This window comes from Lygodium microphyllum, chromosome 3 (genome assembly GCF_053477565.2).
Source record: "Lygodium microphyllum isolate KBCC chromosome 3, Lygodium_microphyllum_v1.1.10, whole genome shotgun sequence".
NCBI lineage: Eukaryota > Viridiplantae > Streptophyta > Polypodiopsida > Schizaeales > Lygodiaceae > Lygodium > Lygodium microphyllum.
In genome coordinates this window covers 131,594,246-131,610,912 of record NC_141137.1, presented here as the reverse complement: position 1 = coordinate 131,610,912, position 16,667 = coordinate 131,594,246, and the positions used below count along the sequence as shown (strand labels likewise).

General features: G+C 43.8%; 1 protein-coding gene across 1 annotated transcript; it reads right to left on the bottom strand.

The window, feature by feature from the left end:
- Positions 1-598: 598 nt before the first annotated feature.
- On the bottom strand, positions 599-2,527 carry LOC148038907 (uncharacterized). The gene has a single exon (XM_087675502.1). The coding sequence runs from the start codon at positions 2,220-2,222 to the stop codon at positions 1,062-1,064; it is 1,161 nt and encodes a 386-aa protein (XP_087531628.1). The 5' UTR covers positions 2,223-2,527; the 3' UTR covers positions 599-1,061.
- Between the last annotated feature and the right edge of the window lie 14,140 nt (positions 2,528-16,667).

Below are 16,667 nucleotides of genomic sequence, written 5' to 3'. Positions count from 1 at the left end.
AGGTCGGCTTGACCGACCTACCATATGAGCTTCCACTAGTCGGCTAAGGAATATTCTAGAAAATATTCCCTTTACCGTCGAGCTAGGGGCACTGCCCCCAAACCCCCGAACCCCCTAGCCAAAGGCCGCTTCTGTGGCCCCCAAATCCCAAAATAGGGGCCCTTTTTAACTCCCTTACCTTGCAACTCGATGCAATGTGCCTCGAGTTGCTACCAGCTTAACTACTCCGTCTAACCCAAAGATTAGACCTACAACGATTACCTTTTTGCCATCCGATCACATAGACCTCATCCGACATACAAGTCAGGACTCAATCAATATCCGGGCGCTCACATATGGCTTCTCCTCATAATGGGGGCCTTACAACATTGAGCACCATCGATCATTGGTGGCACCTTATAAGGGTGGGGCATTGAGCATATCTAACATAGCAATCATTATGAACACATCTCTAATGAAGTTTCCATCAATCATGTGGATGACTGTTGGGCCCATTACCTACGAGGGTGGTCATGTGGTGAGCTCACTATTTCAACAAATCTAATGAAATTCCATCAATCATGTGGATGGTTGTTGGGCCCATTACCTAGGAGGGTGGTCATGTGGTGAGCTCACTATTTCAATAAATTGGAAGAATTAGGTAGACCCATTTTTGTATGATTCTTGATAACTACTACATTATTGATGAGCACTTATGAAAAGCTTGCAAGGGTTGGCAAAAAAGGCTTGCTATAATCATGGAAATTTGCTACTTTTTGTGATTGAGTGGAAAACTTAGAACACACAGTCTCTCCAAGAAGAAAATATGCAAATAGTTAGGCAAAGACTACATCATTGGATGAATAGAGGCAAAGAATTGTGCTAATAAATGCAAAGAGTTATCCCAAAACTACAACAATCAATGTGCATTGTATCTTGTGAATCGAGGATGTAGTGAAGAATCATGCCAAAGCTCCAGTGTGTAATGCACCTTGCTGGGTCCCGAATGTTCATGTGGAATCACATGGGGTCAAACAAAGCCCTTAAGCTCATTTGCAATCATGCTAGGACCACATGGATGATTAATGGACGAGCTTTGGTAAGGTGAAGCCTTGGAAGTGGGGGGATCTCGAGAGGGAGGCACTTGTAGTAGTGGCGTTAGGAGCATGAGGGGGGAGGCTCAATGAAGACCAAGTAGAGGTGTTGACATTGAGAAGCACAAGGTTCTCCTCTTGACAAGGGGGGGTAGGAAATGGGGCAAAGCAAAGGAAGGGGCGGAGGGGGTCGGAGAGGGCGGTATAGAAGGAATGGGCGGGGTGCGCCTCCGTGCAAAGCTCCCGGGAGAGGTCCTTTGGCATGAAGGCCACCTCCTTCCAAGCCGACGTGGCCGGGTCCACCAGTTCCAGCACCCCGACCCGCAGCGGGTAGCGCTTCTGGAAGTTCCCCTGCTCCTGGAAGTTCCCCTCCAGGAACAGCCTCCCCTGCATGACGTGGAGCGTCACAAAGCGCATGTCCCACACACGTGGCAGAGGCGGAAGCCCCACCTCGCCCCACGTGGCCTCCCCCGGTTTGTACATCATCACCGTGTCGCACGAGGATATTATGCAGAAGGCCTGGTGCCGGCCCCACCACACGAAGCGCGGGACGCTCCGCGGGGAGTGGTGGCTCGGCGGGTACGGGTGCGACGGTGGCGCCGGAGTCGGCGTCCACGTGGCGGGGCGCGAGCGGTCCAGCACGTGGTAGGTGTGGTTCCGGGCCGGGGAGGAGACGGCGTGGAGGATGACGTGGGAGGGGCCGAGGCCGACGTGGCCGGGCGCGTGGGGGGGCTTGGGGAGAGGCTCGGAAAAACGCGCCAGCGGATGGACGATACAGAGAGAGGAGCTGGGAATGCAGACGAGGAGTCCCGCCGGCGACGACGCCATGACGGAAGAAGAAGGAGGGAGGGCCAGCTGTATTGAGAGGCGGGCTGACAGGTGGACCGCGCTGATTGGCGCGCTGCTCCTGCTGCTGTCGAACTGCAGCAGCCAGATCGAGGCTCCTTCCTCATGCCCCCGGCAGGCCCACCGGATCGCGAATTCCTGTGAGCTTAACAGAGACCGCCATCGCCTGCACACCAGCCGAGCTTGCACGACCTTCGGCGACGGCACAAAAGAGAGAACGAGACACAGAAGGTCATCAGGTAACCTCTCTACTAGCACTTCCTGCTCCTCCTCCTCCTCCTCCTCTTCTTCCATCATCTTCATTGCTAATACCTTTCTGCTCTTCTTCTTCTTCCTCTTCTTCTTCTTCGACTTCTTGCCAATCCCCCTTCTGCTTCCGCGTCCTTAAGATTCTTTCTCGGCGCCGTCAGCTCATTAGATCAGATCCCAGCTTTGACTGTTTCCAAATTCTATCCAGATATTCTGGGCTGTCCAGATACGCTTTTATATAACCGTAAAGAATGTCGCGATCGTGCACCACCATGTCGCCATTTTATCATTCACAGGAGAACCGAAGAGAGAGAGAGATCCTTGCGCCATCGTTGGAAGGAGACTATCTAGGTTCAGGATGTGCTCATACTGGCCTTCACTTTCGTTTTCACACGCGATAGCGGGTTCGTGAAAGAGCTTGATTCTCTCTTTCTCTTGTTACGAAGGCTATGCGGCGCCATGCATAGCGGCTCAGCTTACTGCAAGTGAGCGTTTCCCATGTCAAATGTAACTTTCTCGTGTACACAAAAGTAACAAAAGTCCTTAAAAGCCGTCGCCGTGCAGTCAAAATCCACGTGCGCGGGTAATACCAGTCAAGGTTTTTACTCCACATTGGTCATGACTCATGAAGTTTTCCTGCGTGTGGACCAGCGAAGTTAACCTGCACTCCAACGCTATCTGAGTTACACCTCGACGGAGTAAAATTTGTTTATGTAATTAAGTTTAGTGATGTGTCGATGGTTTATTTAACCACTCTTAACTTATGTGTTAGCACTTTTGTAAGTTCATGGAGTATGTCCAACACTGGTGGCACTCCATGAACTAGATAGGGTTAAAACACATGGCAATCATCCATTGGTAAATATTATGTTTTGTCTTCTCAAGTCTCCTTTCTCTTACCCCTCTCTTTTACAAAGGATTCTTTAAGGGTTGTTCAGAATGACCTCAAGACCTTTTCTTCGACTTTGCTTGTGTATCTCGTTTGATAGTTTTAATATTGTATGTTTATTCATGTCTCAAATTTTTACTATGAGAGTGCTCCTAAGATGAAGAAGAAGAAGAGTATTATTATCTAAGTATCATATGCATTCAAGTCCTATTTAAAAATACTCTTATATGTGAATTTTCTCTAAATATAACACACCCCTTTTCTATTCAATCTTTGAATAACCCCTTTATATGTTACCTTTCCTTGTGTAAAAATTGTATTTTAAAAATCCCTTATTTTAAACCCATGCGACATGCTTATATATTTTTAAGTGATCTCCCCCCACGAAGATCTTCAACCACACAAGCTAAGAAAGATGAAACTAAGACTGAGACAAGAGATGATAAGAAGAAGCATATGGGAGAAAAGCATTGAAAGTAGGTGGTAAACCCTTAGTAGAAAGGTACTACATCCATTAAGGGAACCAAGATAGGCAACAAGTGTAAGAAAGAAAGAAAACGCCACTAACCAAAATACAAGAGTAGCAAAGAAAAAGCATAATGTCAAGGCCCAATGGCAACAAATGTTTGGAATGTCTTGCCTTCATGTGATTAATTGGTTTGTCCTATAATTTTTTGTAATGTCATTGGGTATATACTCTTACGCAAATTGTGTAAAAGTTTTGTGGAATTCCAAGAAGGATATAGTGATTCTAAAAGAGGGAGTCTCAAGGCCAAGAAGCCTATTCAAGAGCTAGCCATAAATGGTTGCTCAATGCAAAAGAGTCACGCAAAATATCCATGTATATAAGCTTGGAAAATAATGAAAGATTCATTATTGTCTGTATGCCAAAAGCTTATTTATCTCTTGCATCGCATTGCTTCCTAATGCCTCCATTTTGAGAGAGAGAGAGAGAGAGAGAGAGAGTGTGTGTGTGTGTGTGTGTGTGATGATGATGATGAAGGCAAGCATTCTCTTAATTCTCCATCTCACTCTTCTTCTCACCGCATGATTGGAGTTTGGAGCGAGCTAGAGAGGAGATTGAGCTCTTGAAGAAGACTGGGCTACACAATGATTCTAAGACTATCTCGCTCCAGATCAAATAGACTACAATGGCATGGAGGTCAAGATATGTCTACTATAATCTTGGAATCACTACTTTGCTTGCTTATATTTGTAAACTTATTGGTTTAGAGGAGAGGAGAGGAGAGCAACTAATTGAGAGCTGGCAAGCCAAAGTAGGTTGAACTCTTGAAGCAATAGGAGCTCCACTTATGTCCCATTGTTGGGTGCATGAGTGCATCGACATTTTGGTTCCTTTATTGGGTCAAGAGTGGAATCAACTGACTAGGGCACTCACTTCTTTGTCATGCCTTGGAATAGGTGTAAGGATTGTGGGAGAGGAGGAAGGAGTCTCACTTGTAGCTTTCTTGCTTGCACAATGGGGGAATACACATAGAGGTGGAGGCTAAAAACAGTTTTTCCTCTTCTTAGTTGTGGAAGCCAAAAGAACTCAAGTACAAAGAAATAGAAGAACCCTATATATGGGTCTCAAACCAAACTCAACTAACTAAGGTGACATATTAACTGAGCCACGAACTAGAGTAGATAAGGATAGCTATCATGTAGCTATTATTCATGGGCGGTGTACCAACCGCATCTGCAACTGACAAGTCGGTGACATAAATGCACAACGGTCACCCTGGCATATCACGAGTGGAGCTCGATATCTCAACACTCCCCCTCGAGCTCAATCCCAATTCTTGCACACCAAGCAGGTCTCTGAACTTGCGCAGCTTCTCTGCACCCAATGCCTTCGTAAATATGTTAGCTACCTGATCCTCTGTGCTGACATAAACTAGATCAATAAGACCTAGTAAAACCCTATCCCGCACATAGTGATAATGCACCTCAATGTGCTTTGTTCTAGCATGATAGACTGGGTTATTTGCCAAGTGTATACTGCTCATGTTGTCACAATAAATGACAACTGGCCCATCTGTAGGCTGATGCATATCATAAAGTAGCTTATGCAACCAAGCTACCTCACATGCAGCCATTGCTGCGCCCCTATACTCAGCCTCTGTGCTCGACAAGGCAACTGTAGGCTGTTTCTTGCTGCTCCAAGTGACTGCAGCACTCCCAAAAGAGAACACATATTCACTGGTAGATCGTCTATCAGAAATACTACCAGCCCAATCAGTATCAGTGTATCCATGCAACTGTATCTGAACCCCAGTCTCATAAAGCAGTCTATACTGCAATGTGGACTTCACATACCTGAGTATGCGTCTAGCCGCATCCAAATGTGATTTCCTTGGAGCCTGCATAAACTGACTTACCAATCCAACAGCATAGCTCAAATCTGGCCTGGTAATAGTCATATAAATCAAACTTCCTACTATGCGTCTGTACATAGTAGGGTCTTCCAGAAGCTCACTTGCATCTGCGCTCAGCTTCACATTCTGCTCTAAAGGAACTGAAATAGGCTTACAGCCTGTCATCCCATATTTGGACAGCATGTCCAATCCATACTGCCTCCGCAAGAGCCGTATCCCACTTGGTGATCTAATCACCTCAATGCCCAAGAAATAACACAGCTCTCCCAAATCCTTCATCTCAAACTTCTGCTTCAATAGCATTTTCACATGAAGGATATCTTCATCACTGTCACTTGTCATAATCAAATCATCAACATAAATGACAAGTAGCATAATACATTTCTCTGTTTTTCTCACATAAAGTAAGAAATCTGCCTTGGAAATCTGAAAGCCAATAGTGACAAGATACTGTCCTATCTTGTCAGACCATGCTCTAGGTGCTTGCTTCAAGCCATACAAGGCTTTCTTCAACCTGCACATAAACTCAGGATGAGCAGCATGCACATAACCTGGTGGCTGCTCCATATAGACCTCTTCTTGCAAATCACCATGCAAGAAGGCATTCTTTACATCCATATGATGTAAAGACCATTCCTTTGATGCAGCCATAGCAATGACTGCTCTTACGGTTGCCATCCTTGCAACCTGACTGAATGTTTCTTCATAGTCAATGCCATATGTTTGTGCATACCCCTTGACTACTAATCTTGCATTGTATCTGTTCACAGAACCATCTGCATTGTGCTTCACCTTATAAACCCACTTACAGCCGATTGCATTCTTACCTTTAGGCAAAGGTACCAATTCCCATGTAGCATTTGCTTCCAAGGCATCCATTTCTTCATCCATGGCTTTCTCCCATTTTTCTTTTCCCATGTCTTGCTCAAAAAAAGTGGGTTCTGGTTCCTGTATCACTTTGACCATATATGCATAGTGAATGGTTGTAAATCCATCATATTTCAGCATATCCATAGGATACCTAGCTCTAGTAGACCTGCGCAAAGTAGGCTCACTCCCAGGTGCTCTCAAAACATCCCTGGTCTTCCTTACTCCAGGTGTAACAATAGAAGGAATACCCAACTCATCATCAATGCTCTGTTTTGAGCCACTGGATTCACCATCCACATAAGAGTGACCTGCATTCACATCAAACATGGGCTGATCTACCTTCTCTTTTCCTTTTCGTGATACTTGCATACCACTATCTGCATTGCTTTGAGAAGATTCTCCTGATCTCAATCTGCCTGTCCATGGCGAAGAATGTGAAACACTGCTAGAGGACGCTCCAGGTCCACTAATATTTTGTGACTGCTGCTGTGAATTCTGTGCAGCATTACCATTTTGTGTATCTACATCATCAATCACATTTACTGGTTTATACCAGCTACTCATCTCATCAAAAACATCTCTGCTCACTGTAAACTTACGAGTAGAAGGGTTATAGCATCTATACCCTTTTTGTTGCAGAGAGTAACCAATAAAGATGCACTTCTCAGCTTTTGGATCCAACTTGGATCTCAACTCATCTGGCACATGTACATAGGCAATGCAACCAAAAATTTTCAAATGAGAAATATCTGGTTTCCTACCAGTATACATCTCCTCTGGAGTCATCCCATGTATTGCTGCAGTGGGAGTCCTGTTCATTATATAGACTGCCGTAGCAACTGCTTCAACCCAGTAAAAATCTGGCAAGTCTTTTTTGTTGAACATGGCATGAGATACCTCTCCAATATGCTTGTTTTTCCTTTCTGCAATTCCATTTTGTTGTGGGGTATGACTGCATGAATATTGCTGCTTTATGCCATGCTCATGCAGGAACCTTGCAAACTCATTTGAGAGGTACTCTCCCCCTCCATCTGACCTTATGCATTTTATTTGCAGGCCTGTTTCTTTTTCAACCATAGCTTTAAGAGTTTTAAAATGCCCAAAAACTTCACTTTTCTTTTTCATAAAATACACCCAAACTTTTCTGCTGTAGTCATAAATAAAAGTGACAAAATAATGACAGCCTCCAAGAGATGCAGCTTTAGTCGTCCACACATCAGAGTGGATTAATTCCAATGGCTTCTTACTCTCTTGAACATGTCTAGGAAATGGTTTCCTTGCCTGTTTTCCAAATTGGTAGGCTTCACATACCTTATGCATTTCTGCAACCTTGAATTTAGGCAATCCTGCAACAATATTTTGGGCCTGCATTGATTTAAGTCACTGTACATTAACATGACCAATGCGTTTATGCCAGATATCAATATCTGCAACTACACCGGTCCCATGTGCAAACATTGCTGCACTCAATTCAGACATGTCTGCATCCAAAGTAAACATTCTGCCCTTCTTCTTTCCTTTTGCTATCAAGTGACCTTTATTTTTCATATCCTCAACAAAGCATCCATGAGGATTAAATCTGACCTGCAAGCCCTGTTCAACCATTTGACCAACAGAAACTAGATTCTTGGTGATATTCGGGACATGAAATACATCAGACAGGTATTTCTTTTTCCCATCCTGCATAGACAAAGGAATTTTTCCAATCTACACAATAGGATGTGCAGTATCATCACCAGTCTCCACAAATCCTGGTTTTTCCATTTTCCTTGCATCCTCCATCCATTCTGCATGACCTGTCATGTGGTTTGATGCACCTGAGTCAACATACCATACATTGTTGCTTTCTTCTACACTTGTCACAGAATTGTTCATGTGCTGCACCATAAACAAATGCTCATTTCTGTCATCACCCTGTCTACTAGAAGATGCATAATTCCCTTGTTGCAATTTACCATTCATGATGTCATTCTGCTTTTTATAGCAGTCCTTAGCCATATGACCCATTTTACCACAGTAGTAGCATTCAACATTGCTGTTTGCATTTTGGCCTCTTTGCCATCCACCACGACCTCTTTGGCTCCCCCTGCCTCTAGAGTTACCACGTCCTCCTCCATAGGACTCGTTTTCTTGAGTTTGCTACATATTCTGATTTCTACCACGGCCTCCAGATCGGCCTCCTCTATCTCTGCCTCTACGTCTTCCAGCATTTGAGTAGAAGACAGCTTCTTTTGAAGTTCCTCCTGAAGAAGATGCACCACCATTTCTCTGCTCCTCAGAAATTAGAAGAGCAATCAACTCCTCAAAATCAGGAAATCTTTCACGGACGGAAATCGATGTTCGGAACTGTGCATAATCCTTTCCTAGACCATTCAAGGTCACAGAAACTAAATCATCATCTTCCACTGGCGACCCAATGGAAGCAAGTGCATCTGCAATCTTCTTCACCTTCATGTGGTAGTCATTGATGCTCATACTTTCTTTTTGCACATTGTGCAACTCTTGCTTGAGCTGCATTTTCCTGGCTTGAGTATTTGTGCTATACATTTTTGACAGAGTATCCCATGCCTCCTTTGGCGTACTTGCATCCTGAATATGCACAATCATAGAGTCTGAAATGCTGATAGACAGCCAGTATATAACTTTTTTGGCTCTCTCATGGCATGATTTAAATGCCTGCATTTGCTGTTGATTGGGAACATCAGGAAGAACTGGTTCTTCTTCATTTCCTACAACGAATTCCCAATATCCTTTTCCATAAGGAAATTTGTCATTCTAAACTTCCATGCTTGGAAGTTGTTCTTGTCAAGCTTTTCAGTTACAATCTGTGAAAGAGAATCAGACGCCATTACAGAACACTGCAAAAAATTCTGTCACTGCAAGAAACACAGCTTCACCCTCACAAGGGCAAATCTGCAAAACTGGCGAAAGTGGTATTTGACCACACAGTCACTTCCTAGTGACGATTTTGCATAAACAGGAACCAAGGATGATTCTGTAACTCCCAATGTCTCTGCACACAAGCATACGATGCAATTTCTGTGGTAACTTTTCACCAACCTGTAGAACAGTGGTCGCACAGCATAAAACAGGGATTTTTCCTGAGTGCGTGCAGAAAACTTCCGCCTCCAAAACAGGCCCCGAAATGGTCTCAAATCAAAAAAATAGGGTCGCCCTCTTGCTTCACCATGAAGGGCGTCTCAATCTGAGACAATGCACTCTTGCAATTTCCGGCTGTGCTACCTGCAGAGATCTACTCCCAAAACAGAAAATGAAAGCAACACTGCTCCTCTTACCAGAACACTGCGAGCTTGGCTTGCTTTCTTGAGCTCCTTACCACGAACAAGGATCTGATACCATGTCAAGATTGTGGGAGAGAAGGAAGGAGTCTCACTTGTAGCTTTCTTGCTTGCACAATGGGGGAATACACATAGAGGTGGAGGCTGAAAATAGTTTTTCCTCTTCTTAGTTGTGGAAGCCAAAAGAACTCAAGTACAAAGAAATAGAAGAACCCTATATATGGGTCTCAAACCAAACTCAACTAACTAAGGTGGCATACTAACTGAACCACGAACTAGATTAGATAAGGATAGCTATCATGTAGCTATTATTCATGGGCGGTGTACCAACCGCTTCTGCAACTGACAAGTCGGTGACATAAATGCACAATGGTCACCCTGGCATATCACGAGTGGAGCTCGATATCTCAACAATAGGAGCTTGCTTCCAAACAAGCATGGTTAGAGTAAAATGTGAAAGGAAGTGAAAATGGTTATTTGATGAAATCTAGGTATTAAATGTTTGTTACATTTCAATTCAATAGGAAATAACTTAGGGAAAGAGATTGTAAAGCATCTATGCATAGGGACATTGTGTGAGGGATGTAGATTTGGAGAATAAGAAAACCATTAGGGAAAATATGAACTCAAAAAGGGCCTCATAATAAACAAATTAGGAATCCTTAATCTTGGATAATTCTCTCTTCCATGGTCATCATTGCATGCTTTTGTATCCCCTAGCCCCCCAACATTCCTAGGCACCCTACTTTTTTTTATAGGTCCCACCTAGAAAAAAGGGGGCTTCCTTTTCTTTTCACCCTAGTAACTAGCCTTTTTTATCCTCCAACTAGTCTTCCAAAAGTGCCACATCAACAACTCGGAACCTCTTTCCAATATCGTTCAGAGAGAAAGAAAAATATCGATATTTGAGTAGACGATTGCTTGAATCATAACGACCCTAGCACTAGACTTAATCCACCTTTTAATTCCACTTCTTCATTGCTCACTTTTATTAGGGATGGTGAACAAGGTCTACTATGCTGTTGTAAATACTTGGGTGGTAATCTTCAATTGCATCAATATTATCAATCAATGTTTCATAACACCCACCAATATTTGTTACAATCCCAAGGTGTTGAGATGGCAAGCTCAACACGTGCGGACATTGATGATGGACCGCCTAGCTAGATGGGTTTGCACGTCTACACTTAGCACGTTGGTGGTCATTATGATACTCACATGGCCATTAACTTATCACTTATTATATTTAGTTTGTTACACCTACCTACAACTGGCAAAGACATAGCGCCAGTCGATTAGTGTAGTCAGTTATGCACTGTTTGACTTACTAGGCCACTTTCCTTTATGTTGTATCTTATCTATACTTTGTGTACATTGTATAATGTGTGGAAGAAAAAGAAGAAACCAGCAAGAAAAAATTTTGGCCTCCATCTCTCTTCTTGTGTTCTTGAGTAAGCTTTCTCTTGTTTATACAATGTGTGTTTGGTGCAACGGCTCAAGCAAGTCGCCCTACCACGCGATTCTTGACATGGTATCAGAGCCGCACCATTGAGAGAGGCTGATTTCAAAGGCTGAAGTGAAGGAAAAGAAGCAAGGGTCGAGCAAGCAAGCAACGGGTAATAAGCTCTCCCATTCTTCCACTCTCTCTCTTGGATAGTGCCTGTGGAGGCACCGGAAGCAGGGTCGAGCAAAAATCTTTGATTGATGTGAGATTTGGTGTGCAAGCATGTCACTGTATATTATACAGATGGGCCCTTTAGGGATTTTCCGCAGTTATTTTGGGTGTCTGAGGCCGTTTCAGGCCCCGTTTTAGAGCCGCAAGGTTGCGGACAGTAGTTTCAGGGTACACTGTGATTTCGGCTATATTGACCGAAAGTGGGTGCGCATGTTACAGATTGCGAATCTGTAATTTTTGAGGTATTTACAGGAAGCAAACATAAGATTTATCTGCAAATAGGTTGCAGATTACATGTACCATTGAGCAATCAGGGAAAAAGGTTGCTTGGTGTATTGTTGTATACGTGTTATGGAAGATTGCAGAAGACTAGCTTGCTATGTTATATCCTTGTTTATGATAATGGCAGAGAACAGTGGAAATCCCATTATTGAGAAGCTCGACAAGAATAACTATCCTTCATGGAAGTTCCGTGTGACGAACTTCCTCATAGGAAAGGGCCTTTATGAATTTGTTTCAGGTGAAGAAAAGGAGTCATAGCTGGGTATCCCTCCGATTGCAGATGAGTTAAAAGCATGGGAAGAGTGGAATGCGAAAGACAAAAGGTGATGTATTGGCTATCTACAGTCATTGATAATACTATGCTGGGACATATCAGGAATGCAGAAACTTCACATACAGCTTGGACAATTTTTGAGAGCATGTTTTCAGTAAATACAAACGCACGAAAGATTCAACTCAAGCAAGAGTTGAATGCCTTGAAGTAAGGGAAAATGTCTGTCAATGAGTATGTGTTGAAGGTGAGGAGCATTGCAGATGCTTTAGTAGCAATTGATGCAATGCCGAATGATGATGATTTGGTTTCATCCACTCTGAGTGGCCTTAACAATGAGAAGGCATGAAAATCATTTGTTACTTCAGTATATGTACGGAAGCCATTTCCAGATTTTGATGAGCTGATCTCTCTCATGATTACTGAAGATATCAATATGCATGGTGATTCATCTGAAAGAAATGGTGAACAGGTCCAAGCATTTTACTCGAGTTTAGGAAGGGGACGTGGTAGATCCTCTTTGAGAGGCTGTGATATGGGACGTGCTAGCGATAACCAACAAATCAGGTTCAATCAACAGTTTGGTGAAATGCAGGTTTCTGGAGGCAGGGGGAGCTCTAGAGGAAGAGGTGGATGGTAGAATAGAAGTTCTAGAAATTGTGCTATTATTTGTCATTATTGTGGCAAAATAGGCCATATTGCAGCCCATCGCTATGTAAAGAATGATGATATTCGTAGTGGTAAATTGCAGCAAGGAAACTATGCATCATCTTCATGACTGAATGAAGACAAAAATGAGCGTCTGTTTGTTATGCAGCATATGATGAATGCAGTTACAGGAAAGGGAACACATGATAATGTATGGTATGTCGATTCAGGTGCATCTAATCATATGACCAGTCATGTTGAATGGTTTGGAGAGATGCAAGACTTACAAAATCTAGGTTATGTGCAGACAGGTGATGATTCATGCCACCCAATTTCACACATTGGAAAGCTTTCGTTGTCCTTGTATGATGGCCAGACAAAGAGTTTGACAGATGTATTACATGTGTCATCAATTACAAAGAATCTAGTGTCTGTTGGCCAAATGGTAGAGCAGGGATTGCAGGTCCGATTCAATGCAAAAGGTTGTTTTGTAGAAGACTTTAATGATAAGTGCAGGTTGGTCACAAAAGAAAGTAGAGTTGGCTGAATGTTCACTTTAGATGCTGGAATTCCTGCAATGGATGTTGCTATGTATGCTAAAGCAAAAGGAGTAGTTGCATATATTGAAATATGGCATAAACATATTGGACATGCATATGTGGAAAGGCTGAAATTAATGCAATCCAGAGGATTGGTTACAGGGTTGCCTTCTTTTAGAGTTGCAGAATTGCATAAAGTCTGTGAAGTATGCCAGTTTGGTAAGCAGACAGACAACCCTTCTCGCATGATAGAGAAGTGAGTAGAAAAATACTTGATGTAGTGCATACAGATGTTTTATCTTGTTTTATCTTGTCTTCGTGTCTGTGCCCTAAATTACGTAAAGGAACTGGTGATTAATGGGTTAACTAAGGAAGCTGATTTTATGTGTTAAACATAATGTGGTAGGTAATTAGATAACTAAAACAACCCCCGAGGGAAGCATGGTGGATGTGACCATCGGGTCCATCCTACAGCAGGTGGTCTCAGTTAGCCGAGAGCTTTCCTCAATGGAATTTATTTGATGTGAACGTTAGTTAGACAAGGACCTTATAACTTGTAAGTTGAAACCCTGATTCATACAGTTTTAGGGGACCGGAATGGGACTATGCCCTACGGGCAGAGAGGTCGAGTGATGCCTCCCTCTCATTTCCCATTCTCTTTGAACCAAGTATGGTATGAGTCTGCTTGGGTCTAGTTGTATCTACGCAAAGTGGAGCGGCTGTCGACCGACACTAGAAGGTTGTTAGGAAGATTTGACTACTAGGAACCCAGACTTTAGGTCAATCCTAGTGGGAACGGATGGATAAGTTCCGTTGCGAGGAAGACTCGAGAGATCCTAGTTGGCAAACCCCGTGTCATTCCTTGGGAGTGCCTTGTAGTGTCTTCTAGATTGATCTCTCGATGGGCTGCTAAGATGTGTCCCGCAATTTGAGGGGCAGGCATGCTACAATTGGTATCAGAGCAAAAACGTTAAAGGACAGAGTACTGCATGATTAGAGTTGCACAACGGATACATGGTGGGTCCTAACCCACAGGTCATAAGCCCCACTAGTGCTTGTTTTCCCCAGTTTCTTCTCGAGATGAGGACATCTCGATTCCTCTAAGGGGGAGAGGATGTAATGTTCCCATAAGAACCCCCCCAAAGAAATTTTTAAATTTTTTTAAAAAAATTTACCCTCCCTCTCTCTCCCCTTGCCGTGAGAATGGCGGGGAGAGAGAGAGAGGGAGTGAGCTGTGTGGTGGGGGGCATGCAACCCCCCTAGATGGCAGGTGGCACTGCCTTACCACCTCCCCCCTCCACCTTATAAAGCTCCCCCGCTCCCTAGACTACAGCGCTCCCTCTCCAGCCTCAGGATAGGAGGCCCTTCTCCCTTGGCCCTCCTCCCTGGCCTATGTACACAGGCGGCCCCCTCGTTATTCTACACAGTGGCCCTAGGCCGTCCAACAGAAACTCCCCCCCCATTGCTAGGTAGCTACGCCCCCATGAGCAGTGAGAGAAGAAGGGACGAGGTAGAAGAGGAAGAGGAGAGGGAGAGAAGAAGTTAATGAGAGGAAGAAGAGAAGGAGAGGGAGAGAAAAAGAGGTTGTGAATTCAACTGTTGGTTAATGTGGATTTGGATGTTAATCCAAGTGGGGTGTGGTTAATGATTTCATGGCCAGGTCTGTGATGATTGATTGCCATGGGAACAAAAGGGATGTTTTTCCTAGTAAATGTTATTAGACTGGTTGCTTCAGTTGCGGTTGATTTCCTAAAGGGTTAATTAAGGAAGGATAGCGCTAGCTACCCCCTCGCAAACCGCCAAACCCTAACCAAGGGGATTATGAATCCGCACCAGAATGTGGACTGAACCCGCCGCGAGAGGTCTCTCCATGGAAATTACTTGGTGTAGGAGGACGCTTGGGTGCCAGTGGGGGCTCTGGCTATAAATCCCAATGCCTTCGGTCCCTACACAAGTGTTCTACGTAACTTGAGATGGGATCTGGAGGCCTTGATACTAGTTACAAGGTGGAATCTTGGTAGGATAAACCTTCGGGTTTTATTGCCGGGAGACGTAAGGATTTTTCTGTAGAGGCAGAAAGGAACACTTAATTCTCTTGTATGGGCAAGAGACAAACATTAACATGAAGAATAAGTTAAGGAAGTATTTGATCTTGTTTTATCTTGTCTTCGTGTTTGTGCCCTAAATTATGTAAAGGAACCAGTGATTAACGAGTTAATTAAGGAAGCTGCTTTTATGTGTTAAACATAATGTGGTAGGTAATTAGATAACTAAAACAACCCCCTAGGGAAGCATGGTGGATGTGACTGTTGGGTCCATCCTACAACAGGGTAGCCTCGGTTAGCCGAGAGCTTTCCTCAATGGAATTTATTTGATGTGAACGTTAGTTAGACAAGGACCTTAGAACTTGTAAGTTGAAACCCTGATTCATACCGTTTTAGGGGATCGGAATGGGACTATGCCCTACGGGCAGAGAGGTCGAGCGATGCCTCCCTCTCGTTTTCCATTCTCTTTGAACCAAGTACGGTATGAGTCTGCTTGGGTCTAGTTGTATCTACGCAAAGTAGAGCGGCTGTCGACTGATGCTAGAAGGCTATTAGGAAGGCTTGACTACTAGGAACTCAGAATTCAGGTCGATCCTAGTGGGAACGACCGGATAATTTTTGTTGCGAGGCAGACTCGAGAGACCCTAGTTGGCAAACCCTGTGTCATTCCTTGGGAGTGCCGGGAAACGTCTTCTAGATTGATCTCTCGATGGGCTGCTAAGACGTGTCCCACAATTTGAGGGGCGGGCACGTTACAGTTGTTGGAAAGTGGCTGGCGCATTAGTCAATCCAAAAGGCATGACTAGGTAGGCAAATACTCTCCATTCAGTGGTGAATGCAGTCTTATGCCTATCGTTAGGATGCACTTGCACTTGATTGTATCCAGATAAACTGTCTAGAAAATTGTAGGTCTTTTTGCTAGTCAATCTCTCAAGCATGTGATCGGTGTACGGTAGTGAGTAATTATCTTTCTTTGTAGCTGTGTTTACCTTCTTGTAATTGACACACACTCTAATCTTTCCATTCCTCTTTAATACGATAACTATGTGTCAAGATTGTGGGAGAGAAGGAAGGAGTCTCACTTGTAGCTTTCTTGCTTGCACAATGGGGGAATACACACAAGGGTGGAGGCTGAAAACAGTTTTCCTCTTCTTAGTTGTGTAAGCCAAAAGAACTCTTATACAAAGAAATAGAAGAACCCTATATCCATGTCTCAAACCAAACTCAACTAACTAAGGTGGCATACTAACTGAGCCACGAACTAGAGTAGATAAGGATAGCTATCATGTAGCTATTATTCATGGGCGGTGTACCAACCGCATCTGCAACTAACACGTCGGTGACATAAATGCACAATGGTCACCCTGGCATATCACGAGTGGAGCTCGATATCTCAACACTCCCCCTCGAGCTCAATCCCAATTCCTGCACACCAAGCAGGTCTCTGAACTTGCGCAGCTTCTCTGCGCCCAATGCCTTCGTAAATATGTCAGCTACCTGATCCTCTGTGCTGACATAAACTAGATCAATAAGACCTAGTAAAACCCTCTCCCGCACATAGTGATAATGCACCTCAATGTGCTTTGTTCTAGCATGATAGACT

Bases quoted from the DNA above. Each gene is read 5' to 3' on its own strand.
- LOC148038907 (XM_087675502.1), bottom strand. From the start codon at position 2,222: ATGAAGATGATGGAAGAAGAGGAGGAGGAGGAGGAGGAGCAGGAAGTG.